At 37.1% G+C, this 27,865-nt stretch overlaps 1 protein-coding gene across 26 annotated transcripts in view; it reads left to right on the top strand.

Annotated features, from left to right (window-relative positions):
* ADGRL2 (adhesion G protein-coupled receptor L2) overlaps positions 1–27,865 on the top strand; it is a 161,188-nt gene that overhangs the window by 81,049 nt on the left and 52,274 nt on the right. For all 26 annotated transcript variants that reach the window (XM_064428497.1, XM_064428495.1, XM_064428512.1 and 23 more), the window contains 2 exons: positions 4,237–4,450; positions 24,636–24,745. In XM_064428497.1, coding sequence (XP_064284567.1) covers positions 4,237–4,450; positions 24,636–24,745 — 324 coding nt within the window. The remainder of the gene's footprint in view (positions 1–4,236; positions 4,451–24,635; positions 24,746–27,865) is intronic.

Below are 27,865 nucleotides of genomic sequence, written 5' to 3'. Positions count from 1 at the left end.
CCACTGTTTTTCCTCTGTATTCGATGAACATTCAAATGTGGTGGTGCCTTTTTGCTTTTATCTACCAAACTTAGCGCACTCTCTTATTATTGACAGCTCAAAAATATGGTGTGCTAGTGGGCAGGATGCTGTGAATTATTAACTTTTCTTTGCGCTTTGACAAATTTAGGTTGTCTTTGTAAATAGAAATAGTTTTTCTGAGGGAACCAATGGAATTTACCAGTGGAATGGTAAATAAGGCTTTGCAAACTTAAATTAAAAATTTTTTAGCCAGATTTGAATTTACCACATTTCTGAAACATGATTCTGAATTACGGTTCTTGTACAGGACTTGTACTTTTCATTTTATAGACTAAAATACCAGAGGAGAAATTTTGATTTTTCCTTTCAGTTTATTTTTCTTACATGGATTGATCAATAAAGAATTAAAGAATGTATATCGCCACTAAACACCCCCTCTACCTTTTTTTCTTAGAAATGAGATTTCACAAAAGCAGTTTATTTGCTCCTTTCAATAAAGAACCTGCACTCAACTAATTTGTGAGCAGATAAAATTTGCAGGAAACATATGTTTGCCAGGAAGCTTTTCTATAATCAAAACGGTCAGCAGGACAGAAACAATGTTTTTTTTTTCTCATTAGGTGTTAATCTTCTTCCATCAAAAAGAAAAAATAAATTAAAAACTGGCATACAACACTGATTAATATACACAAGCATGAGTGAATCAGAGACAGCATATGTTGCATTAGGTAATAGACGCTTATTCGAGTTAATGTTTAGGTTGTGCTGGAAGTCCCAGCCCAGGCACCAAAAGGCCTCTGCAATCAGGGAGCATTTTGGGCGGCAGACAGCAGGAGCGGTGTCATCCAGGGCACAGTTTGCCTCGAAGCAATTAGCAGGAAGAGGAGGAATGTTGATTTCAGCTGCCGGAGGACAGCCAAACAAAGTGGGTTTGTTGGAGGTTCGGTAAGGCAAGCAGCAGGTTTAAGAAAATACAGTGTTGGGAATACTCATGCGGAATTGCATTGGAGATACAAAGTTACTGGTGACAACAGTAATTATTGACAGAGCCACATACTTACGTCTAAAAAACTCTGGAATGATGCTGAAGCATTCAGATGCCAGTTGTTCACACTTCCATCCCGTGGCAGTGCATCTGCTTATCGGGAATTATCTCCTGAATGTAAATGAATTTCAGTCCTAAGTCACTGCACTTGTTGCCAAGAGGTATTTATTCCAATCACTTGCCTAAGGCGCAGGGAGTTATTGCTTGACGTTTTATAGCTCCAAAAAAAAAAAAAAAAAAAAAAAAAAAAAAAAAAGCTGTCCTTTCAAAATCATTTGTTCAGAGAGGAGAAAATGGAGCAAAACAGTTCATTTTACCCTAAGCACTGCTATTTGGCAGTATTCACATTTGCACGGCACAAAGCTGCAATATTGATTTTTCGCTTACAGGGCCTCCCACAAGTTCTTTCTTCTATTGTCAGGATTGCAAGATGGATTGAATTACACTTTGCTTGTTGATATATTTATTTTTTCTTTGGTGATAGGAAAAATTACAAATAAAGCTTCAGCATAAAGATCATAGCAGATCTGCTAGTGGACTTTGAATTTATTTATTTTATTTAGTTAAAATTCTTTCTGCACCACAGAGATTCCTTAGAGCAGCATTCCCACCTAACACACACTGCATTGTTTTGCTTTATTGCTTGCTGCTTTTGCAATGTAACACCTACGTAGCAATTTCAGGTGTGTCCTCTGTTGCCTGCAAAGTGATCTAACCTTGCTCTAATATTTTTAATGTTTGTCCTGATACAGAACTTCTTGTGGATGCCTGCAGGGGAAAAAACTGCAGGATAAAACACATTCAGAGTCATTATAGCAGTTGCCGTAGATGATGAAGTAAGATTTGCAGGCTGCTGATTTCTCTGTAGCATAACTGCAGAAGTCTTGTGTTTGAATTCAGAGTGTTTCCTAGCAGATGTGGAGCCTGTGCTGCAGGATCCACAGTAAGGGTCAGTGCTGGTCCCAGGGGGCTGTGTGTGGCTTTGTCAGCCCTGGCCCCATAACCATCCTGAGCTGCTGCTGCACATGAAGCCACTGACACTTCAGCAGCTGTACCCTCCTGCCCTGGTGCAAACACCTCTTTGGACAGCTGTAGGTGCTGTTCCCCTTCTTGCTGATGGAAACTCAAAAGGTTTGGGAGGGGTGGATTCCCCCAGCCAGGCCATGGTGTTGCTGCAGGCCATGGAATCCCGGCTGAGTGCAGGAGATACAGGCACCATTGCTGCCAGCTGGAGGGATGAGCTTCCTGGGGATGGCATTAGATTTGACAGGAGTAGTTGGATATAGGAATGGCAGCATCATATTTGGTCCCACCTTGGCTGTTGTGATGGTAATTGATCCAAGGAGTTGCTGTATTCATGTGTGGTGGGGACTCTGCATGTACCCCTCCCTGTTCCCGTTTCACACCCTCCCTGAGCTGTGAGTGACTTCTGTCTTCATTGTATTAGTTTGCTGCACGGGAGGAACGTGCAGGGTATGAATGTGATGGATTTGTGTTCTAGCTCTTTCCAGCTCTCAGCCCGTGACACCTCAGCAAGCCTGTAATCATAGTGTTTGTCATTGCTCATGGTATGTGCAGCCACACTGAGGGCCAGGAGTGAATCTGAGGTGGAACTTGATGCTTTCCACAGCACTGACTCCTTCCCTGATTAACAAATACTGAAGCATACTGGCCGAATAACAGTACTGGTTTCCTGTAGGATATGGTTCCACAAATACAAAGGCATGGCCACTGGGCTCTGGCCAACTGTTCTCCTTGTGGCTGGGCAAGTTCATGCCAGGGAGCCACATCCTTTTACTAGTGTGATCATTATAAAAAACTTTTGCTGTCTAAACAGATAATCATCTGTATATAGTAGGAGTTTTAATATACAGAATTCAATAGAAAAAGTTACAGCCTCTGGTTCATGGGAAAATTTACTATCAAGGGGTTATCTCAAGTTGTTCTTGATTTTTTTAGGTGCTTGCTTCCTTGCTTCTTCCAGTGCATCATATTTTTTAAGAAAAGTTTATTTTCTTCACTTTCAAAAAGCCAGAGAGCTCCAACTGTCCATACTTAGCAGCTATTTCTCTGTGCTGTCACAATAGTCTCCAACAGCCTGCCCAGAAATATCAATGGCCTTGTGTTACTGTATTATGAAGGAATTTTAAAAAAATAGGAAGTTCTCCTGAAAATTCAGAATTTACTATTTTAAAGAAATAGGTTTTTAACACCACCATATTGCCCAGCTTGTTTTCCAAAAGTCACACAATTTTGTAAGAAACAAAAATACTGTTTAATAATAATCCATCAGTAACTGTGCACAAGAAACTGTAGCATGCGGATACTCTTATTCTGATGTATTTTAGTAAAAAAAATATTTTACACTGCTTGATTGGAGAAGTTACTTATTTTTAGGAATTCTGTTAAGCAGAAAAAAACATGTTAAAAATTAAAATTAATATAATTTTAATTTTTGTGAGAGATTAGGAGGTTTTATGCAGTACACATATGTGATTTTTGGTAGTGCTACTGTCTGTATTTGTTTTAAAATCCTACCTGTATGTAGTTAAATTCATGTAGAAGACACCATAACGAGCAGTGGAGTTTAACTAGGTGAAGTGTCAGCGTGTATGTCCATGCTGAGGTCACAAAATACTTAAGCAAAAGTAACCAGCTCTTCCTGGAGAAAGGAAGAGACAAAGTAAGAAAGACTAATGAAGTAGGAAGTTGGAACTACAGCTTTGGGCTTTTTTGTGGTTTTATTGTTTTGTTGTTTTGTTTTTTTTTAAATCACTTCTGCAAATCCTGCCTGCTCTGCTGCTTCCTGCTTCCAGACACAGCCTGTCTGACTGTGCCCAAGGACTGGAGACACAAGCAGAGAGAAAAGAGGTGGAAACTGGAACGTGCAGTGTAGCCATGCAGACAGGCTCCACTGTCTGCCCTGCCCAGGATTAGAAGCAGTGAAAAGGAATTTCCTCTTTTCCCAGATTAAGGACACAGCAGCCGTGGTGTGGGGATGTAACAGTTCCATGAAAGATGCCTCACTTAACATGGTACCAGGTCAAACTGTGTAAAGGTGCACTTCCTTTAGCACATGAGAATTGGTGTTTATGTGGCAGAAAAGGAATAGTCCAGTTCAGTGTGTCCTTCAGGCTCAAGCCCATTTTGTCCTTGTTGTTTTTCCCAAGGTTTCAGCCGAGCAGCCCTACCGTTTGGTTTGGTGAGGAGGGAGCTCTCCTGCGAAGGCTACTCCATCGACCTGCGGTGTCCAGGCAGCGACGTCATCATGATAGAAAGTGCCAACTACGGACGGACAGACGACAAGATCTGTGATGCTGACCCTTTCCAGATGGAGAACACAGAATGCTTCCTTCCAGACGCCTACAAAATTATGACACAAAGGTAAAAATATACAAATCGTGGTGAGGACTAACGAGGAAAAATGTCTGCATTAATACAGAGAGAGGTGTATGCTGTAGAAATGTTGAGCTGTGATTGCCACTTTGCTATTCAAGTAGATTGTTTCTATCTATTTAAAGGAAATAGAAGCTACCAGTTGTAATTACAGGTTTGTGGTTTTTTTTTTACTTCTGTAAACAAACATTAAAAAGCAGAAAGATAACTTCAAGGAGAATGAAACTATTCTCTTACTTGGAGATTCCCTGTCCTTGTCTTTCAGGGGGTCAAATAGCCCTGAGAATTGTTCCAAATGGCTGCTGTATTTTTCAGTAAATGCAGTAAATCCCTGCCATAGTTCCTAATAGTAGTTCCCTCCAATGGAAAATGTCATGTCCCTCCATGAAAATGTCATCCTGGCATGCAAATGATTGCATGTCAGGATGATTATATGTCATTATACATGTGTGTACGAGCATACATGTGCATATAAGTACAAGACAGTTCTTGACATTCAGAGGAGACAGACGGACCAACCAAGAATCATAAAGTCATTTAGGTTGAAAAAGACTTTTTAAGTTCATTGAAACCAACCATTAGCCTTGTGCTGCCAATTCCACCTCTAAATCATGTCCCCAACTGCCAATAAAAATATTTTTATTACAAAAGGTGCATGAGAGCTCAGATTCACAGAAAGTCCTGTGCTAAAAGCTGTATATGGGCAGCACAGTCACCTACTACTAGACAGTTGTGGAAATGTCAGCACAAATAAGTCACTGGCACTGCTACTGGCTTAAACTAAAAGCCTGAATGAGTTCAGGATTGGTTGGAAGTTTTCCTCTCAGTGCCTTTTCCTGGGGTGAGGAATCTGAATAAAAAGGGAATGGGAATAACCTGGAAGCTTTCTGGTGCCTGTACACAGATGTGTCAAATGAAATATGCAAGTTGTCCTGCCTTCTGTGCTTCATTTCCTCTGTTCTGTTTGAACATGGTAACACTTAGTCCCATGGTCACCTCTTAAAAACAGCCTTCCATTTTGATTTACTGATTCACTTAAGTTGTCATGGGTGGGACTCTTACAATTTTTTATCATTTTTATACAAACATGCTGATGTTTTTTACTTCTGTAGTCAAATATTTGGGCTGTAGATCAGACATCAATTTCAAATGCTGGAGGTAAATTGAGGATATCAGGTCTTTTATTTCTTGTTCTGTGTTGAACCTGTGGCTTGTTGCTTGATCAGTAAGGGAAAGGCTCCATCGCTACACTGTTAAAAAGGTAATATAACTTCTTTAAATCATGTTTGAATTATCTTCTTGTGGTTTGACTTCGTAGTTGTTAATTAGATCAAGCCAGATTTCCATCGAGACTGCAGCAGCAGTGTCATCATCCTCTAATCTGTCAACTCCCTTTGAAACCACCTTCAATTGCTTTTGTAAATGTAGTGCCGCTCTGTAGACTTCCTTGTTGTGTAAAATGCATGTTGTGTTTTGATCAAAGTCTTCCTTATGTTCACTGCAAATATACAGATTAGGGTAGTGAGAGACAAGTATAGAGGCGCAATCTTGCTGAAGAGACATCAGACTGTTACTGAAAAGCTGAAATTTCAGTCTTTCCCTCTCAGTTAATCAGCTGTAAAAATATGATAGCAAAGTGCATTTTTACACTTCCCCCATCTTCTACTCTTATGCTTTGTTCAACATTAAAATAAAATTGTGATCACATGTAGGACATTGGTTCAGATTATCTATGCTCAAAGTGTTTTTAGTTTTTGTTCTCTTTTTTTTTGTCTGAACAAATGGCAAAGATCATTTGACACTTTGCTTTCTATTTTTGTCTGACATTTATACCAATTTGAAGTTTGCTTTCATAGTTTTATTTCTTAGATCCTGTCATTAAGTAGAAAAGCTATCTCTTGCTTAATTTTTTCCAAAATTGCTCAATTTTAGAATGTGCTATATTAAAAGCACATAAGAGTGTTGCAAACTTCTTATGAAATATTAAAAGTTCTTATACCTCATTTATTTGTAACTGCATCGGTGATTGAAATTTTTTGTTGTCTCAGGCAAATTGTTGTTTGGTACTCAGCACATGTCCTTGATCTGATATATAAAAGTAACACATCAGCTGTATTTTGATGGCGGCAATTGCATAGAAAAATCTAACCTGAAGGACTATCAGGTTCATTGGTTTTCCTTTTCATTTAATTGGTTAGAGCTTTTGATGACAGTGAAATCTTCTCTACCTTTAGAAATAAACAGCAATAGTTTCTATATTTCTACTTTACATCTTGCAGTGTTCCTTTTAAGAACCTGTTTTTATCACTTCAGTCAACTGTGTTACCACTGCATTTGAGCACTCAATTCGGTTTAGAGATACAGTTAAATGTAGTTCTGCAGCATTTATTAAGTGCTCATTATTCATTTGCAACATTAATCCACAGCTTTTGCAGAGCAACTACATTTTCTGCAATTACAAGGTGAAAACACTAGCTTAATGAGATCAATACTGTGAAATCTGAAGATTGAAAAATAAGATGAGGTTTCCAGTTTAACACAAAGGCATGTAATCACGTGCCCTGCTCCCCTTCCAGAGAATTTGAGATAGTAGCACACAGACCTTGCCAGTGTCCACTGATGCATCAGCTCCTCTTTCTCAGAATGAGCTGCTACTTAATCTTTTCTACCTCACCCTATTCTTTCTTTTCAGCAGTTCTCAAAAGATTTTTAACTTAATGCATTCCTAGGAAGCCTGACTAGAACACTAATGACTTCATTGCTTTGCTTTTACCTCTGTAAAGTAGTTATTAAATTTTAGTCCCTGATTGAAATTGCATCCCAATTATTCCAGAATAAAGTCTTTCAGATGTATTTAGATTCTATGTAAACTTCAGACTGGCACGGTTGAAATTAAAGCTTTGAAGAAGGAGTGTAGACCTTTAGAAAATCCTTCTCCTCTTTCACACTTCTCTGATAATTAACCCCAGCGTTTGCATACCATCAAGTTTGAGAGATTCTACCACATGCTGCAGTTCAGTACAGAAATAAGCTAATTTCTGGAATATTTGGTGAGCAAGTAGCATAAGTGAGTGGCAGAGGATCCATGTTTCACGCACGTTTTAGTTCTTAAAATAGTCCAACTCCTCTGTGCTCTGCTGTCCTTTAGCAGGGACAAATCTCCTCTGTTTCCTTTTCATTTAAAAAGAAATTAAATGAACAGGGAAGCAGAAGATGCAAAGCAGCCTGAGGAAATTGCTCTAGTTGCTTGCTCATAAAGTGCATTTTTGTGGCTGTATCAGAAACTGTCATGAAACTTTGAAGTTGATAAGGCTAATACTGCTTTTTATAGGCGCAGCAGAGATTTGAAAATTAACAACATAAAATTTACTTATGACCTTGTATTATCCATTTCTGTGGCAAGCAGATTGCAGGTGGATCTTGTGAGTTCTGTTCAAACCGCCTGGGTGTTTCATTTTGTGTCTCCAGTGTCTCCTGTGGTCTGGACCATAGGTAAAAGAATAACAGATATTTAATAGATATTTCTAAATATGTACTTAAAATATATTTCAAATCAAAAGTCTCTTATGTATGTAATTTTATAGTGGAATAATAAGATGCTAAGATGGATTCTTGCATGCTGGGACTATTCGTTTTAAATTACAATTAGGGGTTGTTTAGTAGGAGTCATTTTTCCTAGTCCTAAATTTTTTGTTTAGAAGTTCAGGGTTATTTGTTGTCACAATTGGATAATGATCTTTGTGATTCCAGGACAGTGCAATTAGATTTTTTTTTTTTAATTGACTATGTATTTAAATATATACTTGGATGGTGTGGCAGATATAATTTGGAATTATATCATTTTAAATCTTGATAAACCCCATATTTAAAAAATGGTGGGTCTGTTCCAATCTGTACACTTTATTTTTTAAGCAATTGTAGTTATTACTATTGTTGGGACTAGTAGAAAATTAGTATTTTGTATTTAAAGAAAATGAAGCCTATTCACTCAGAATCTATGGAATCATTCACATAGATGAAAAATTCAAACATTTACTTTTGACAGCCAAATAATATTAAGTTCAGAAGGAAAACACTTTTTCCCTTGTAATACAGGCTAAAATACCTTGAATTTTTAAATAGGAACTGTATGTTCTCTGATCTGATACCACGAGTATTGTAAACACTGAAAAGAAGAAAATCCAAAATGTTTAGACTTCTTTTTCAGACCATGTAAACATCTGCATTAAAAAAAAAGTAGTCTCACGTTGGAATATTCAGTTTATTTTGGATCTAGTTTTTGATCTGCAACAAAAAGGCAGTTATATCAGTTTTGCACTGAAATAGCCTTTAAATTCTGTTTTCACCTACAATTTATACTATAACTGTGGCTTTTGTGTACTTTATATCTTTACTAAGCATATTTAATCCATATAATTTTGCTTTCCAAATGTGCACAAACAAGGCAAACCTCATTTTCCATACGTAACCTTAAACATAAAAATATGTCAGGTATAATAGATGAACTTAGGCAACTGTCAGTTTTTTTAGATACTCTTGCCTTTTAAAACATTACTGTAGAAAAGTAAAGGGATTGAGAGAGGAATAAATCCTCTTCAGCAGTGTTTGTTTTTCCTGTTCCTCTATCCTGTCCTATCTATAGCACAAGCAACACATGTACCTTCAATTACCATGTCCATCATGACACCAGTGAGGAGTTCACGCCTGGGTTTTTGTTACCATGAACTTTTCTCCCATGGCAATGCTCGTAACCTGTTGTGTCCATCATCCCTCTGCGAGACAGCTGCACTCCAGCAGAGGGTTTTCACAACGTGAGCAACACACCCCTGCCCTGCTGAGTGACCAAGGCAAAGCTGAAGGAAGCAGCACATACATTCCTTCTCCCAGGATTTACTTTTCCTTAATGCGTCCCATGGGAGATGTTCATTCTTTTCCATCTATTCACACGTCCAAGAAATAGGTCATTTTGAAAACTCCTATATATAAAGGAGTGAGACATTTTTGAAAGAAAACAAAATGATTTCTATTTCAAAGAAGACTCATCTCTCAAGCCCTCTTTCCTGTTCCTGCTTGTCAGGTCTGCAGAAAGCACTGTCACACCATATTAGTGTCCTTTCAAATGAAAACAAGTTTGGTCTGTCCTGTAATGTGAGTGGATGAAGCAAATCTTCTACTGGACTGCAAGCTTGGGTGAAATCTATAACCGATGAATCTCATTCATTGTAGCAAAAAGGTGTGATCAAAAGGAAACTTGGCACAGGGTGCTTTGCTGATAGAATGCAGAGCCTGCTGTGGGTCACTGCAGATCTGAATTCCAGCCTGTGCAAGATTTCCAGAGAAGAATTTCAGAGCCTCTTTTAAAAACAGCTCCTTCAGGGCCCAGGGTTGATTCAGTGTTTAAACTGCAGCACACTTCAGGTTGGCATTTCTTGGTGGTATGACTTACAGCCTTTTTCATGGGCTGGATTTTGTCCTTTGCCGTTTGGAGCTGCCTGTATTTGAGGTAGTGGCACACTGCACTTCGAGGGTCTGCCAGGCTTAGGCAAGGGCTCTGCTGACCCCTGCTGCTATCCTTGCTTTTCCCTTGCTTTTCCTTCTGCAGCAGCAGAAGTTTGTCTCCCTTTGCTAAAGATACTATCAGGTGAAAAGTGTTTTTGAATAAGAGATACAGCTTGCCTTTTTCTGCTTTCTGCATGTCTTTTTCCTTTTTCATGTCAGAGAAATCCCAGTGCTGATGACAGGGTACACAGGCTGTTGTGCATCGGGTACGTTCTTGGAATTTGCACACATTGTAAGTTCTGTCGTACTGATGCTGATCTCACAAACGAGGACTTTTTGCTTTGGCCTGCCAGTGCTTTCTGTTCCAGCTTGCTTATAACAAAACATTTGCCATACAACATCATTAACATTGGATATTTTTTTCTTAAGCACCCTTTTAAAACTAAGACTTCTGTTAATCTGAAATAGTACAGCAGTCAACCCTGTGACTATTTTGATGCAGCAGAAGCTTAAAATGCTCTTTATTGTGAAACTAAGCTTTTCATGCAAGCTGTGGCCAGATTGATTTTTGTTTTGCTTTCTATGTGTTAGTCACAAGACTTAGTTATGACTTAAATATGAAGAAAAAAGCAGAAATATGTGTAGTCTGTTTTCATGAACAAGGCATAATCACAGAGCCTAGAAGTTTCCTGAAACACAGCACAGTCCTTGGTGTTATTACAGCAGGAAACAGTAATACCCATGACTGAAAAGAACCTTTTCTGACATTGTGTATTTTCACTATCATTAATTCTTAATATGAAAGTAGTAGGTCTAGTTTTACTCATTAAAAATAGGGGGATTTGTTAATGGGGTTGTTCTGTCATGGCATTACTTAGTAAATGAAATAGAAATCCTCATATTACAAGGTTCTTAGCAGTCAGGTGAGGGGAAATAGCTGTCAGTGGTACTTGATCATCATTTTGCAGTGTGTTCTATTTTAATTTCCTGCAGAAGAAATTTTACTACACACGTGCAAACACATAACACATGGGGCAGTAGTCGCGACATTGGACAGGCTACAAAGGAAACAACAAAAGGATCGTTCATCCCAACTAATTACATTTAAAATTTAGATTTAGTTTGCTTAAAAAAACAGGGGATTCATTATTTTACTAGGGTGTAGCTTGATATTCTATTTAGTGTTTTCATATCTTATATTCAAGTAATTTTCTTCCTTTATTATTGGCAAAACCACAATCAAATTCTTCTTAAGTCAGCGTATCTCTTATCTGGCAGGATCATATATACACACTCATCAGTGTTTCCTTGCTATTCATGGAGTGAAAATAAATGTAACTAACTATACATATATATACATAAAATTTTAAGTATTTTATGCTGTTGCTTGTGTATTTGAGCTTCACATAAAATACATGCTTCAGCCTGTGATTTTATTGTGGTTTTTTTTCTGCTTGCTGAAATGGGCTTTACTAGGTGTGCACACTGTTTAGCCCAGTTAATCACGTACTATATGTTTTGGGTATATAATTGCCTCTCTTAGTAATTTGCTAATTTTTTAGAGAACTTGACTGAGACAACATTGCTTAACCTTCAGCACCTTTCAGTTGAATTTTGTGTCATCTTGAATGAGTTTGCATGAATTTTACATGGTTTTCATATTTCTAGTCTAGCCAGTATAAGTTCCTGGTTCAGTTGCAGTCAGAACTTTATTATTAAAAAGTTCTAATTTACTTATATATTGCTGCACCAAATTTAGTTCATATAGAATAATAATGTAATTGTTGAAGCCTATTAATTCCTCCCACCCCAATAAAACCTCTATAATATTTAGCCAAAACAGCTACATTATCTGATAAGTTGATTTAGGACTTTATACATGTGTTCATATAGCCATTTATCTCAACCCTTTCTGAGGAGACCTTTATTAAGCTGTGATGACTGCTGAATATGAAATGTAACCAAGATTATTTTTTTATTCAAATATAATTTAAATATTCATCAAAGAGGAGTTATGCTTGAAACTGACAGAGACTATTAACATCAAAAAATATAATTAACTGCACTGGGTATCATGAAGCAGAGTTAGCCAAATAGCCGAGAGGTCTAATTGCTCTAGAGTCTGAGAAGCAATAGTTTTATTTTATACTTTTGCTGTGGAATTAATAGTGATGTGGTTTCCTACGCGAGGCAATTAAAAGCTGCCTGTTAAGGTTCATTGCACTATAGGAAATCTGTTGAATATCACTTAGTAAACAGAACTGACATGGAAAAGGTACATGAAGATGGGCAGAGCAGGGTATAGATCATAAATTAGGACAGATTAATATGAATTAAATATATGTAAGTAAATTATGAGTACTTTCTAGTGTTAAAAGTCAGCAGTAGCCATGAAAGTGAAAAGTTTTCATTAGTAACACAAAGGAAATGGAATTTAAAGATTATTACAGTGCAGATGTTTAATTCAGAGTAAAGAAATAGAGGAGTAACATGGGTTTAAAAATTAAAAACTATCTACAGAGTAGTAGAGAAATTAGCAGATCTCATATTCTGTAAATGTCTTTCTGCCACAGAATAATCTCCTACTTGCAATAAAAAGAACCTTCTGACCTTTGTGGCTCAATTAAGCTTTTAGTTGTATTCAACAAGAAGAGTCTTCTTTATTGAATCCCATAGATTCTGCCTGTGCCCAGAGTATACATTCTAAAAAGGGATGGCCATATTCGTGGTATTTTGACATTAATGAGGTTGCTGAAATGGAAGAGTTTAAGGATCAAAGGTACAACCAATGGTGCTATTTTACAGCATTTCTTTTTTTTTTCCTCTAATAATAAAATTGCAATTTAATTGCTTAATAAATGGGCCATGATTACTGAGAGACACAGATAATTTCCCTCTTTCCATTTTATCTTATCCATATTGCAGAACAATAATTAGCAAAAATACTACTATCACAAATGAAAGAAGTTTTCTTTTTTTTTTTCCCTTTGTGTAATAACTGTGAATGAAGGGAGTTTGCATGTGTGTCCTTTAGTCTAGTATGATACTCAGCTTCTGTGGTTTTTAGGAAGCAATCTAAACAACTAATGTCATACTGGTAAAATAAAATCACACAAAGAATTCAACTAGAATTCCTGCTTTATATAAAGATTGGCTGCCTGTTTCATACATTATTTAGCAGGCTTACCCTGTTTATATCAGTGACATAAGAGTGCGTGCTACTTTCTCAGAAGAGCGCTGTCTTTGCCGCTTCACAGCACAGTGCCTTGTACTCCCAGGCTTGCACATGGTGTTAGCAGATATTTAAAGCACTTCAGCTTAACATTTTATAGGTCATGATGAACTGAGCCTATAAAACAAGTTACTGCAATGAAGTTAATGCAGTCTTAAGAGTGTTACATAGACCGAATACTCAATATTCAGGATATTTTTAGCCTACTGTAGACATGTCAATGGGAAGGAAAGGTTCTTACCACAAGGAATTCTTTTCCATGTCCAACCTGATTTACAATACACTTACAGTACAGAAGTCTTACTACAAATTTACTACTGAAAGCCATTTTTTCCAGGTTTACCTGGTAGTACAGTAACTATTGGAACCTTTGAATTTCAAATTGTTCTGCTACACATACACACATATACATGCAAAACAGAAAAACAAGAAAAGAAATTAGTCAGAAAAATAATTTAATTGGGCAAGCTGCTCTAACCAAAGTCGTGCACATTGAACACCTTGGAGGAAGAACTCTTAACTCCTTCTCAGTGACATCAACCTGTACAATGTTTCATCTGGCAAGATGTCTATTTTGCTGTTGTAGGTTCAAAGGCATCTGTATTCATTTCTTAGTAGTAATCTATGATCTTAAACCTTACTGTTCATTGCTTCTTAGATACCTTGCTTCTTGTGATATAGGTCTATATAATGAAGAAGCAATTTGGAAATATATTTAATACACACATTTTTGCAGCACTGTAAAATTGTTTTGTCATAACTCAAGAGTTTGTGCTCTGTCTATTAAATACTTTCTTTTAGGCTGAATTGTAAGTGTAGCAATAACATGACAGTTCTGAACCCATAATCTTTCCCTGTTTACTGAATTTATTACAGACATTGAGTTCAACTCTACTGTTACACTCATGAAACTGTAGGTGTTTTCTCATCTAGGAGGTAGCAGCAGTGATATTACTTTCAGTATATTATTCTGGTGCCAGCATCACTGGTGGGTATGAAAAACATAATTTACTTTGTGTATTTAGCTTTCTTGGATAATTTTGCTGCCTTTTTGACAGAGATACAGCAAAAGAACACCTCCTGGAGTCACATTTAAAACAGGAGCACTTTGGGTAATGTACTGTAGACAGAACACATATGAGTTAGAGCTCACTTATCGTGAATGCTATCAGCAGTGCCTTGTTGCTTTCTTATCAGCCACTTCCTGCTGTCAGCCCAGTGCTTATTTCAATAGTAAAGGATTTGCATCAAATGTAACACAGTATTATGTATGGCTAACATGCGGTTTTTAATTGTGCAGGCACACGAGACTCCTTCAGTGGCAGGCAGTTTCATAAAAGGATTAGATCATTAATATTTTTGACATAATTAAAGATTATCTGTGCATTGACAAAGTGAAGCCAGTGAAATTTCTGATTTATGTTTTAAAGTGGTGAATCTGCTTGGCCTGTGTAAAAACCAGCTGCAGAATAGACAGGATTTTTGCAGATGTGGGAACAAGCAAACCAAAGCATTCCCTTAAATTTCATTGGGCTCAAAACTGGAAGTTCCAGGAAACAGAGAGTGCACAGTTCAAATCAGTAACTTAATCCCTTAACTTCGGATTGCATAGAAAAACTGGGATTGTGCTTTCCAAGTTAGAGCAGCATACTTTTGCAGGGGAAGTCCTATACCTGGAAGCCCTGCTAGCTTTCCAGATGATAATTAGATCCAGACATCACTGTGGGTAATGAATAACAGTGCTTTTGTGACAGGCATTCCTCTCAGAAGAAAAGAAAGTACTCGTAGTGAGGACTCTCAGAGACATTTTAATAGGAAATGACACCACTGTTAGAGAGTTGATTAAAGATCTACCAAGGGACAACACTTCTGGAAAAAATCAGCAGATGAAATGAGAAAAGTTGTAATTTTATTATTAGTTATCAGTTAAATACGTGTAACTTTAAGGCCATGAAATCTGTAGTAAAAACTATGAAAAAAAAGGACTGTATCTTCTTGCTAGCCGATTGCACTTTTATAAATCTCTTAAAATAACCAAATTGTCTTTTGCCTCTTGCTCAGCATTTTGCTCTGAGTTCTGTTGAGCTGTATAAATGAGTCACTCTGCAGCCTTATGGAGTTGGTGGATATGCAGCAGTGGGCACATGGCCTCTGTTGATGAAAATGATAACCCAAAAAGGGGATATTCCCTAAGGCAAGTTTACAAAAAACAATTTATTCTTTTTCACCCTGTAAAACTCATCTTACATGCAGGATCTCTTGCATTATTACAAACTCTAATCCTCTGAGTGGGTAATTAACGGACCAGAAAAGCCATTTGTGGAAAGAAAGAGCCATAAGGGTGAAAAATATTTCTCTGCTGAATGATCTTTAAGGAGTAAATAATTACAAGAGTGAGAGGTTTGGGATGACCAATCTAAATCTGAACATAATTAGGATGAACACAGTTTGAAAATCGAAGCAGTTGGCATGTGCAACAATTCTCATTTCAGAAGACTAATTAAATATTTAAAAGCCCAAAACCCCTCACTATTCACAGAAAAATAGCCTGCCACAAACGGGTCTGTAACTTTGCAGATAATTAGGAAGGGTTATAGGGGAAAAATCACGGATTGGCTCCAAGGTTCTGCAAGGTCATGTCTTATTATGGTGTATCTTTTATATGGTCTGATAACAAGATCTTGCTAATTTAATCTAAGTAGGGCATCCCATAGCGATTTCCCATTTCCCTTGTTAAAAATATGATTATTTTTCCATATGCTGACTGCAATAGGTGAACATTTTTGTAAATAATTTCTCCTAATTGATACAGGCTATAATATTTTTAATTATTCAAAGTGGATGCATGTGTTAAAGTTGAGTTGGGGTTGTGCCCACTGCATGCCCCATGTGAAGTTGTCCTCAGCCTGCCTGTTGCACAAGGAAACCAAAGGACTCTGTGGAATCTGGTTGACCCAGTGGCCAGTTCTGTAAATGACTAAATCTTAATTTCCTGTTAAGAGGCAAAATAGTTTTTTGTTGAATATGCATTTCTGTATGCAGAAAAGATGTTTTAAACTCAGGAGAGCCATAGCAAATCAACCTGAATATGTATTGCGCAGACCTGGAGATCTGGTGGAAGTGTGAGCATTGAAAGTGTATGAAGGCTTCTGTTTCAAAAGTTGCAGTAACAAATCATACCTGTCATCTAAAATACGTTATTTTAGTAATTAAAGTGGGTGTTAAAAATGTATTTCAGATCTGTGCAAATTAACGTGAAGGATAAGGCTACATGTTTTCAATATTATAATTTTCAAAGTTACTCATTTAATAATGACTCAGAAGCTGTCTTAAGTTACATAACTTTTAGCTACGTTATGAATATGGTGCATGCCAAGCCATGGATAAAAAAGATCAACTATGCTGCAAAAAAAGAATTCTAAAGGGTTTTTACTGTTATCCTATACTCTCTGCCTGGTAGTCTCTTCTCCTGCAAGTCTGTTGCAGTGTTATTCCTGAGGATCAGACACTGTGCTTCAGGATTTTCTCTTGGATTTTCTATAGCTCTGCTGTAGCACTGTGCCTCTGAAATAAATGCCCCTTCTTAAAGCTCTGGGTTTATTCAAAGCCCCATGTTTCTCCCCTGAAACCTGCTCAACACGCGAGGCATGATGCTGCACTCGTGCTCATTCGGTGTGAATAATCTGTGCAAATTGCTCAGATACGACGATGCTGCACTACTAAAGTTTTCATTAGTAAGTAAGCATAGCTGCAGGCTATTTATTTTGTCTAAATGGTGAAACATTTAATTGGATCTTTTGAACTTATTACTTTTCAGCAGTGCGGATCTGCTTGGCTTAGTTGGTGTTCTAAGATGTGCACTGCCCGTAATCCCACGCTGCAGCTTGCTTGCAAATATGCATGCATGTAAATAATACGGAAATTATTATTATTAATAAAATTACTGTATTTCCATTTCTTATTCCTCAGGTGGGGTTGCATTAGAAACATTTTCTCTAAAGAACAGGTCTCTTCTGCTTCATATTGTTATGGGATTTGTGTTTCTCTCCACAGACCTCACCAGGAGATTTCTATTTACTTTGCACACCTCATTGCATCTTTGATACTTACTTTTACTGTCCTTGATTTACAGCCATCTCCTCACAAACTCTGATTGTTTTGTAGGCCTTTGGTGTAAGTGGTAGAAAGTAGCAGAGATAGAAAAGCAGGATTATAAAAGTACCTAAAAATATCAGGAGAAAGCAGGAGTTATGTATTCCACTGGAAATCCACTTTATTTTTCCTTTTTCTTTTTTTTCCCCTTCTCCCTGTTTTATCTGATGCTCCAGTTTCAGGTTAATGATAACCCCATAATAATAGCATTTACACCAGTAAGAAAAGTATTAGAACAAGGATGAACTGTAACAAGAAAAACTATTTCTGATAGCTTAGATGTGAGTAAGTGAGAAGATTCCTCATTTTAACAGTGACTGCTTTGAACTTAGAAACATGAATACTAAAAGGCAAATGGGTCATAACTAAATGTATTAAAGTTGTAAGAAGAGGTTGAAAGCAAGATATATAGTTAAATTACTTCGCCATGCAAGTCTGATACACATTCATTGACAGTGAATCAGACAGAGTAATTCTAAGAAAAGGCCTATGGGAGTTGCATATTTTATGCTGTGTTTTATTGTCTATTTGGGGTTTTTATGCTTAATGTGTACCCTTAGACTCCCACAAGATTACATTGTAAAAAGAAAGCACAATTAAATATTATTGCAATTTTTTATTGGGCAAATGGAAACAAGGCTATGGGACACCTTCTCCTACAATATTAATTATAGACTATTTAGCTTCCTTATATGTGTTTACTTGGTAATTAGGAAGATTCAACAAATCATCAGTATTATATTTTGAAAGAAAACAGAAGGAAAAAAACACCCTTTTTTTTCTTCACCCCAAATATTTTTCATCCAAATCTCCCAGATTTATTACTGTAATGGTCATGTTGCCAAATGTATAGAAAATCCTAGGGCTGGTTCATGAATTTTCAACCCAGGTTGTAGGACGCCTCACTGCTTTTGCAATCATAGGTGTGTCACCAATATCTAGACACAGCTCTTATGGCTAAATTCTGCTATCATACCTGCTCATGTATCTCCTTTTGTCTTTTTAATAATGAAAACTGCAAAGCACAGTTCACTAAATCCATTTCCTCTTTGAGCTCAGTAAAATAGGTGCTATTTCCTTTTTGCGTGCTCATTCCCCTATAATAGTCTTGGGGCTTCTAAATTGAAAATAATTTAAAAAAATTCTTACAAATTAATGAGCAATGTTGTCAGGCCAGTCCCAGGATTATAGATCTATCTTTAGGGACGTGCAGCTCTGTAGGATGTGTGCACTCACCCTGCATGGGAAGGGTAGTGGAAACAGCAGTGATGGTTGACCAATCCTCCTTCAAATCCAGGCTTTATAGGAAGGCTGGATTTTCACAGCGGTCTTTTTTCCAGGCTTTGGTTTGGCTTAAATTGCTAACTCATTAGGTCTCAGTACATAATAAGGTATGGCTTGTGAGGTGAATTTGAAACTCAGAATTTAAATACATGCCTGTAAATTTATCTACTGCGCCATTTCTTTGTGCATACTCATATATCAAAACACCTCTAAAATAAAATCTCTGTTCTCCATTTTACATGTAAGTTTTGCAATAAAACGTAGCATTTAAGGAATATCTGATGTCTTCATGCATCTGTAACTTTGCATTTAATGACAGGAGTGGAGGTTTAGTGAATACTCATACAAAAGCAAAACCACATCTCACATGGCAGTTGTAGACCATTAGGAATACAGCTGTAAAGACAGCTACTTACTTTGGATAATGAGGTTCAGGGATTTTGCAGTGTAAGTCATCACATGAAGTGCATTCATCCCGTATTCCCATATCTTTTCACTCAGACTGCAGCTCACCAGGGTGAATAAGGAACAAGAAGACCATATGGAGTATGTGGTGCTGCAGCTCAGAGTTTACGTGCCTCGAGTGGTGTTTAAGCAGGTTGCTGCAGGCGATATGCAGGAACATGCCATCGTGCTGGCTTTTAAGTGTTTAATCAATATGCTGAAAGAGAAATATCAGAACTGGCTTGAAAGTTTCAAAACATACCAAGATAGTTTTTTTAATGTATCAACTATGTTACTAAAAATTAATTTTACCTATTAAATGTGATTTATAGTGTATCTCTTTTTAAATAGTAAATTACATGTGACTGTGTTTGCATTTCACCCTACTTACGGAAACACTACCTACACAGAAATACAGCATTAGGAATACCCAAAATTATTTTGATAGGTTTTTTCTGGCTATACATTGATCCATATCCTTTTCAAAATATCATGATGTTTATGTTACTATCTTTGTCAAAGTTGTGTATGCAAAACAAAAGCATTTGAAGGATACGTTATTTCATACGTACCTGATTTTTGCAAACTGCAAGACCCACTTGTTAAGGATCTGCGTGTATCTTTCTGTGTCAGATGTGACTTGCTCACAGAGATGACCTCTTCCCTCAGTCAGTTTTGATCCATGCAGTGCTAATGTCTTTCCAGAATCTGTTTTTCAGATCTCAGTGCTTCACTTTCTGATCCAGTCATAATACACTGAGGTTTTCATTTTAATGCTGGAGTATTTGTTCAAGTCCATAGATTGTGCGTTTTTAATCTTCCTTAGAACAATGGTGAATAATGGCCCTTGGCAGGAGATAATGAAATTTTCTTAATTTATATTTTCAAGCAGAATCTTCAATTGAAAATGGCATCCTATGGCCTGCAGACATAGCTCTAGTGCAGGTTTCAGGGGAGCTGTAATAATAATGCAGTGCCAGCAGTGACGAGGAATGATAGGACAGTGAAGAAGCAATTTAAGAAAGAAAAGAGAATGTACCAAAGCTTTATTGTAGCATATCTAATGATCTGCTGAAGATTCCCAATAGCTTTGGGAGCATGACAGGAGAAAGTAATGTTATCTTGCCAAAACAGAAGCCCCTGCTTAATCAGCAGAACAAGATTATTGATTAAAACACCTCGCACAATAGATTGCACATGGAATCTCATCTCCATACATTGCACATGAAAAAGTGCAATAATAAGCATAAGGTAATAATCATAATAATAAAAAAAAAGCAAAAGCAATTTGTTGGGAATTGTACAAGTCAAGATTAGAGTTGAAATACAAACAAATTATCATGGAAAATACAGCTGTCCTTATAGCTGAGCAGAGAGGATGGATGCAGCAGGGACAGGGCTGCATCATGAGCAGAAGATAATACCGGCCCTGCTGGAGCTGCTTTACTTTCCTTTTTCTTTCTGTATTCATCTGAAATGTGAAGGGCCATTTCTCATTTGCACAGTCTTCTTCCTGAGGTGAAAGGAGTTCAGACATTATACTGTAACTGTTAATTAAACACTCCATTTGATTTTTAGATTACTCTAAGTGATGCATGTGCATTATGAAGATGTAACCTTTCTTCATTCATACTAAAATGCAGAAGGAACGCGTGTCAGAGTACACAATTGCTCCTTGCATTCATGAGAATAGTGATAATTCCTGCATTTCCCCTTGCAAAAGTGTTGTCACTGCTAGCACAAGAACCTGAATTATCATTCTTTCATTACTGCAGTTAGTCCTTCCTAACTAGCATTTCAATTTTAATTAATACATTGCCTCTCCTAAGTTAACTGAGTTATACAGACTTCTTTGCTGATCTGCTGTATTTTCTTGTAAATGGCAAAGTCATTGTGTCATAAATCTTTCTGAATATTGTGAATTCTTCTAGAGTGGGAAAACATTTCTCAGTGTGTAATCGTATGAATTTTAAGATTGTACATAATCCCCTGAAAAAATGTCCATATTTTAACATATACTGGGGAAGCATGCAGTTAGGTAGATTGCAGAATGCTTAAATGGTATTTAAAACCTACAGAGAACTTAAACACTAGATTACAAACACTGAAACACCAGAGTATGTGTGATTTGTCTTCTTAACTTTGCAGAAATTACAGCTGGTTTGTATCACACCTTCATTATAACAATTCTGAAAGAGTTTGAATAGAGAGACCAATTAACAATATATCACGTAGAAAAAATAACTTCGGCTAAAATGAATGAGCGACTCCAAGGTATTCATCAGTTCAAGTTTGGATTTTTAAATTTTCTTTTCCCTAATGGTGTCTAGGCCAATTTTGCAATTTCCAAGGCACTTTATTTCTACAATAGCCTTGTTTTGGAGAATCTTGTGACACAAAAGGTTCTTGCCCATTACAAAAATAAATGGGCCACCAGATTTAAGGCTGAAATAGTGGAATATTCTCTTCTTCAAGCACAGTGTTTCTAAGTGTAAAGGTTTCTTAAAATCATGAAGTTCTGCTGTAGCAGTGATGAGGTAGCTTTGATAATCTGTAGCCACGTAGGATAATCTACTGTTTAGTGCTATTTTGTGGAGAGTGGAGTCTCTTTTATCTGATGTGCTACAGAATTTGGGGCTTCTAGTCCTTAAGAAGCTCAGCTGAAACCCTTACCAGTTTCTAAAATGGTTTTTGCAGACAGTAGCAGAAGTATAGGCCAATAAATAACAGAAGTATCCCTGGTTTTCAGCAGACAGAAGGCTTTAATTTATTCAGAGAACAAATCACAGTAGTATAAATTCCCTGAATTACTTGTCTCAGAAATACCTCTACAAAATTCACTTATTCTTCATCTCTTCTCTGTAACCCATGAATTAGGATTGACAGCTGCTACAGTTGCTGTTGGTTTTTCTTAAAATCTCACTCTAATGGAAATATGACCTCTAAATAGATAAAAAATGATTATGGTTACCTGAATGTCAGCTTTTAAAACTGTAGATATCCTAACCAAGTGTCTTTAATTTGAAATCTTAGAAGTGTGTGTAAATTGCTCAGGTTTTATAAAATACAGCCAACAGTGCAGCAAAATCAGTGATTTGAATGTGCAAAGCTATAATTTAAAGCACAAATACACTATTCATGTAGTTATTCAAGTAATTCCCCTTCTTGGGGAAGTGCTGGTGGGCCTGGTAGCACTTCTGTGTACTACAGCAGTGGACATAACTCGTTTTGTTCTTAGGTTTAGCCAAAGGGGGGGCAAAAGGTGACTATATACGCAGCAGGTGAAATTTTTCATAAAGGAATTGTCAAAAGTTTTTGGAGTGTTATCAACCTAGTATGAAGTTCTTCTCAGTTTCCTAGCTTATGGCAGCATTTTACTGGGAGAAAATGAAACTGAAGAAAACAACTCTTCTCAGGGAAATTAGTCTATCTTTTTCTCACTGCTAAATATGACCTTGGTTAGCTTCATTCTCAAGCAATTTCTCCCAATATGTACTCATTTTATTTTGTAACAAATAAATAATTCTGTCTTAATTGCTGCTCATTTGAGTATAAAATAAAATTTTCATACAGCTCAAAGCTGTGGGAACCATCATGCAGAAGATGCACTAGGAGAAGTCTTGTAGGGATTACTTCAGATTCAGCATAAGATTTTTGCTAAAGAAACACAAATTTAAATAAATTTGTTACAAAATCTTACAATTGAGATTTTCTCATGCTGGTTAGTGTACCTGAGGTGTGGCACATACAAACCCCTGTACTGGGGATATTGCAGAGAGGTCTGTGAGGTTTGGGGCCACATTGCCTTCTCCTGCTTCTGCAGCCTCCATCTACACCACACACACAGCAGCAGCACTCTGTCCTCCACGGGAGGGGCTGTGTGCACATTTTCACATTTTACACACTGAGTACAGTGGTTTTCTCAGCAAGCTGGGTGCACATTTCACCACTTCAGTCTGGGTCTGAAGCCACTGTGTGTGTCTGAGTCATTCCAGACTGCTGCACTGACTGAGCCACGGGGGTGGGAGTGGGGTGGCATTATTTGTGCAAGGGCTGTGCAGGGGACCTGGCTTTGCCCTCTGGAAACAGTGGTGGATGAATTCCCACCACCTATCCATATCCATGTTTGTGTATATGCAGAAATCCCTGACTATTTCCAATCAGTTCTGCAGGGATGAGCCTTATAATGATATAAATAAGCAACTTTATTTTTTTTTTTTTTTAAAGAGGAAAAAGATAAAAATAGTTAACCGATCAACTCAGAGAGCTTTTGTCTCTGAGTTTGCTCAGCAGAGAGGCACACAGCATGTTCTGACTGGCTCTATCCTAGTTTGATTACTGTATAAAAAAGGAAGTAATTTATAATAGAGTTCTTTGAATATGTTTGCTCCACATTTCATGAGGTAGCATGAATTATTCTAATAGCTGTTGGTGCTGTGCAGCTGTGGAAAGCCACTGATACAAGGCAGATTATTTTAGCTTGGGTTATGTGGTATTCAGGAGTATGGGAAGAAGTGGAGCAATAGAGAAGTTGATGTACAGCTGGAGTCAAAGGCTAGTCTATTACTTAAGTTCAGACTTCTGTTATTCAGTTTGCTGACAAACAAAACTAACCCCTGAGAAGATCAGCCAAGCTCTTTCCCTTTTAGTAACCAAACTCCCTGACCTTCCTTTTTTTTTTCTTCCTCTTCCTCGTGACTGTTTTCCTGCATTACATTTTGACTATCTCTTCAAGGTTAGGTGACTGTTCACTTTTAATTTCCAAGCTAATTTTTTGGTTTTTGTTTTTGGGTTTTTATTTTCTGGAAAAAATAATAGTAGTCTAAAATTTATTATTATTATTATTATTACTCTTCAAAAACATGAAGTTTAGTAGATCCTCAAAATTAGAGGCATTGTAATAAAGTTCTTCTTTGTATGAAAATGCATTTTCTTTCATTGTTAAGCAAATAGTTGTTATGTTTCAGTTTCCTTAAAAATACATCTGAATTAATTTTCTTTACTGCTTCCTGTAGCCTTAACAGAAGAGGCTTAGAGTCCACCAATTGCTCCTAAAATAATTAAAATGGAAACACTAATGTTCTTTGTCTACAATAGCTCTTCTAACCAAAATAATTTCCTTGAGTCACAAGAAAAATCTCTCTGAGAAGTAAAGCCATTCAGCAGGATGTATGTCTCTAAAGATGGAAAGAATTACTCATTGTTGTTATTATACATTATTCAAAATGGCACATTTTTTCAGTCGTTGTATTTGCATTTTGTTTTCATTTTGTTGAAGTAGTGTCAAATCAGTCTATACTTGGTACTTGATACAGCTGTCTCTGATAGTGGGGACAGTTAAGGTAGCATAGATCTCCAAATTTTTAAGTAGAGCCTGAACTAAAATATTGCCCTGAAGTCTTCTTTTGGACTTTGGCTAATTAGTATTAATTAACTTTGTTGTCTTATGGATTGAACTGCCCAAGTGTGAAGAGAGTTAGCACTGAATGTAGTCCTTTAGTATGAACTTGCAAATTAAATGTAATTTTAAATTAATTAGCTTGCTTTCTTTTCCCATTACAGGTGCAACAACCGAACACAGTGTATAGTAGTTACTGGGTCAGATGTGTTTCCTGATCCTTGTCCTGGAACATACAAATATCTAGAAGTTCAGTATGAATGCGTTCCTTACAGTAAGTATAATCTTTTTATTCTTGCTCACTTCCTCTGGCCCTCACAATTGAAGCTGGAGTGCTGTTACATGGAAAAGAAGCATATGTTTATGGCCCATGGCCCCATTATGCATGCAAAGCACTTGCAGACTAGGGCCTCCAATTAGCTTCACAAAGTGTGGAAGGAAGCCATGGTGTGATGCTGGCCAAGTGTCTGTCTGTGTTCTTAAGTGTTTGGCTTTTAAGGCTACTGTTTTTCCAGAAAACAAACTCAAATTAGCTATTCAATAGGCCAGATAGAAATTTGTACTTTTGCCCGCAACCAGTTGCTGACAAATTGGCTTGGCTCACAGACTTGTAAAGCAGGAATTGACTTCAATTTTAATCATGATCTACTTGAAAGGCTACCTGCTGCTGTGGTGACTTTGGGTGCACAGCAAAACCCAGCACTGACATTCAGAGGCAAGTGACCCAGTTGGGGGACATTGTAAAAGGATTTTGTGCTTCGTTATAAATGAACGCCGATTCAGAGTGAATAATTCATTAATAAGGTACTCACACTGCGTTCTTTAAAAGCAAAGGGGAAAAGAGTGAGAAAGAAATGTTTGCTTTTAATTGAAAGACAAAATGTCAGTTGTGTCTTGAATCAGCTAGCAAAATAGAGTTTTTCACTGAAAACAAAGTAAATAGTGAAATCATGATGAGATAGAAAAATGTGAAGTTGTGGCTACTTCAGCAGTTTTGTGCAATATTCTTTATAATGCCAAAGTTCAGTAGCTTTAGACATACTTCTTATTTCCTTGCAATAATTAATGCTTTTTTTTATTGACATGTATGCATGTTCATGAAAGTTCTGCAGATTCGACACTTTAACTGGTTTTGCTTTCTTGTAAGGTCATTCTTTGCAGTGACTTCTCCCTCGTCCCGTAACTCAACAGAGAAATAGCTGTGCTTGCAATGGAATTTGAGCAGTGCACTGATCATTCCCTTGAGTTATTATTAAGCATGAGTTTCTTGATCTGCAGTAATCCTTAACCAAAGTCGTATTTTCTGTTGGTACAGGAAACTGGCCAAGTCTGAGATACAAAAACACTGTGGTGACAGTATATATTGAAAAAGGAAGGAAATGAGTTCTGGCATAAGCAAAGCCATGCCAAAACTGTCCATACTGTTTCCTGCAAAATTTAGAGTTCTGAAACTGAAAACTACTTCGTACTGCTTCACCATACTGAACCTTCACTGTTGTTAAAGGCCAAGCACAGATCATCTGTTTTTTCTTCATTTCTGCTGTGTCATTGTGAAATGGTTGCTTGCTGATTTTTTTCCCTGTACCATTTGTAGGTTTGGAAGCCTACTGCAAACAGTGATCCCTAGTACCATTCCTCCTGTGTGTAGTATTGGTGGCTTGTTGTAACTGTTCTTCTCGTGCCACTTTTGAGGACTGATGTCTTACCCCAATCTAACCAAAGTTTTGTTCCACAAAGACCACTTCTGCTTTAGCACTATTTTCATTTCCAAATTCTCAGAAAGAGGGCAGTGCATCTGATTCCAAAACCTGAGGTCAGTCAAGTGACAAGAAGTTACGTTTCCAGTTCCAGTAGGTTAGCTCATAGAGGAAAAAATGTAATGCAAATAATGTTAAAACATAATTTCTTATGCTGTTTTAGGAAGAGAAGTGTGGATATGTTCTACTGATTGGGTATTGCTATCTCCAGGAATCTTTTCTTTTCCAGTTTCAGAAGTATAGTGCCACAGCGCGGCCTACCCTGTACTCTAACTTGTAGTTACTTTAATTTTAAAGTGCTTGTTTTTGTCAGTTGCATTGGCCTACCCTTTGAATTCTGTAATTCTGTGTCTATCATAATTCAGGATTCTGGATACTTCCCTGTTTTTTCAAAGTCTGTAAGTTTCGGAGTTTGTCAACTGCAGCACGTACAGTGATGACGCTGCCCAATTCCAGAACTGTAAGATGCATCACCTGTCATTACCAGCAGTCATCAAAAAGATTGCCAGTTACTAAAATGAGTTTTGAAGATTGGTTTCAAATCACATTGTGCTTCAGTAGCCATTTTGATTGTTTACTCTCTTTCTTCCCTGTCCCACAAAGCCTATCCTGTTATTTTTCCAAGTCTCTTTTTTTGATGCCTGCTAAACTCCAGTTACCAAATCTAAATTTTATTTCCTTACTTGTTCCAGAGCTCCTTATCTCAATTTACAGAATGACTGAAATCATTAGATTTGCAAATAGCAGCTGTATCAGTGTAGGAGACTTCTTAGGAAGGTAGGATGAGCTTTTGTGGGCCCAGGAAGGGAGGAGTTTAGTGATCACAGCACTTCTAACCAAAGTTCATTTATTTCATTAATTTCATCTTCAGTTACTACAAGACTAAAAAATTTGCAATACTCACTGTGGTAGCTTTCACTCCATGAGAGATGACAAACAGCAATTTTAATAGGTTTTGTGGTGAAAGGTGAGAGTTCTTACGCACTGGAGTTGCTGTCACCCTTGTACAAAATGCAGTTTATGAGCTCCTCTATGTCTTGCTGGCCTCCAGAAATACATAGCTGCTTTGCTTATTTGAAAGTACTTCATTTTGCAAATTTAATTAAGTTTGAAAGTACTTAATAAATGCTTCCTTTTTTGCATCTCAAAGTGAAAAAAAACCCAAAAAACCAAACAACAAAACATTTTTTCAGATACTCAGTTGGATCTTGAACAAAAATTCCAGACAAATTTGATAGGCATTGCTTTGTCCTGAAATAATAAGAGTGCTATCAATTAAATTACAAAGAGATTGAGAGTACTATACTTGACATTTCTCTCACTTGTGCTTCACGATGTATGTTGGCACTTTGACTAACAGAAGCCAACCCTTTTATAAAGAACATCAAAAGTGCCATTTTGTATATCTGTGCATTTTTATTTTAAGCCTATTTTGGACTCAGGAATTCAATAGAAAGCATTTTAAAGTGTTTTATTATCTCTCTCTGTGTATTGATTGGTCTTTGCAGCATTTGTTTATTTCAATAAGCCCATCTGTCCCTGAAAAATGTGCAGCTGTACACCAATGCATGCAGAGCAGGCATGCCAGTAATGATTTTAGTTATCCCTATCTTTTTCCCCCTGTCTCCTATTACTAA

Source organism: Passer domesticus, chromosome 7 (assembly GCF_036417665.1).
Source record: "Passer domesticus isolate bPasDom1 chromosome 7, bPasDom1.hap1, whole genome shotgun sequence".
Classification (NCBI taxonomy): Eukaryota; Metazoa; Chordata; class Aves; order Passeriformes; family Passeridae; genus Passer; species Passer domesticus.
The sequence above is the reverse complement of the archived record's forward strand: the minus strand, read 5'-3'. Positions and strand labels throughout refer to the sequence as shown.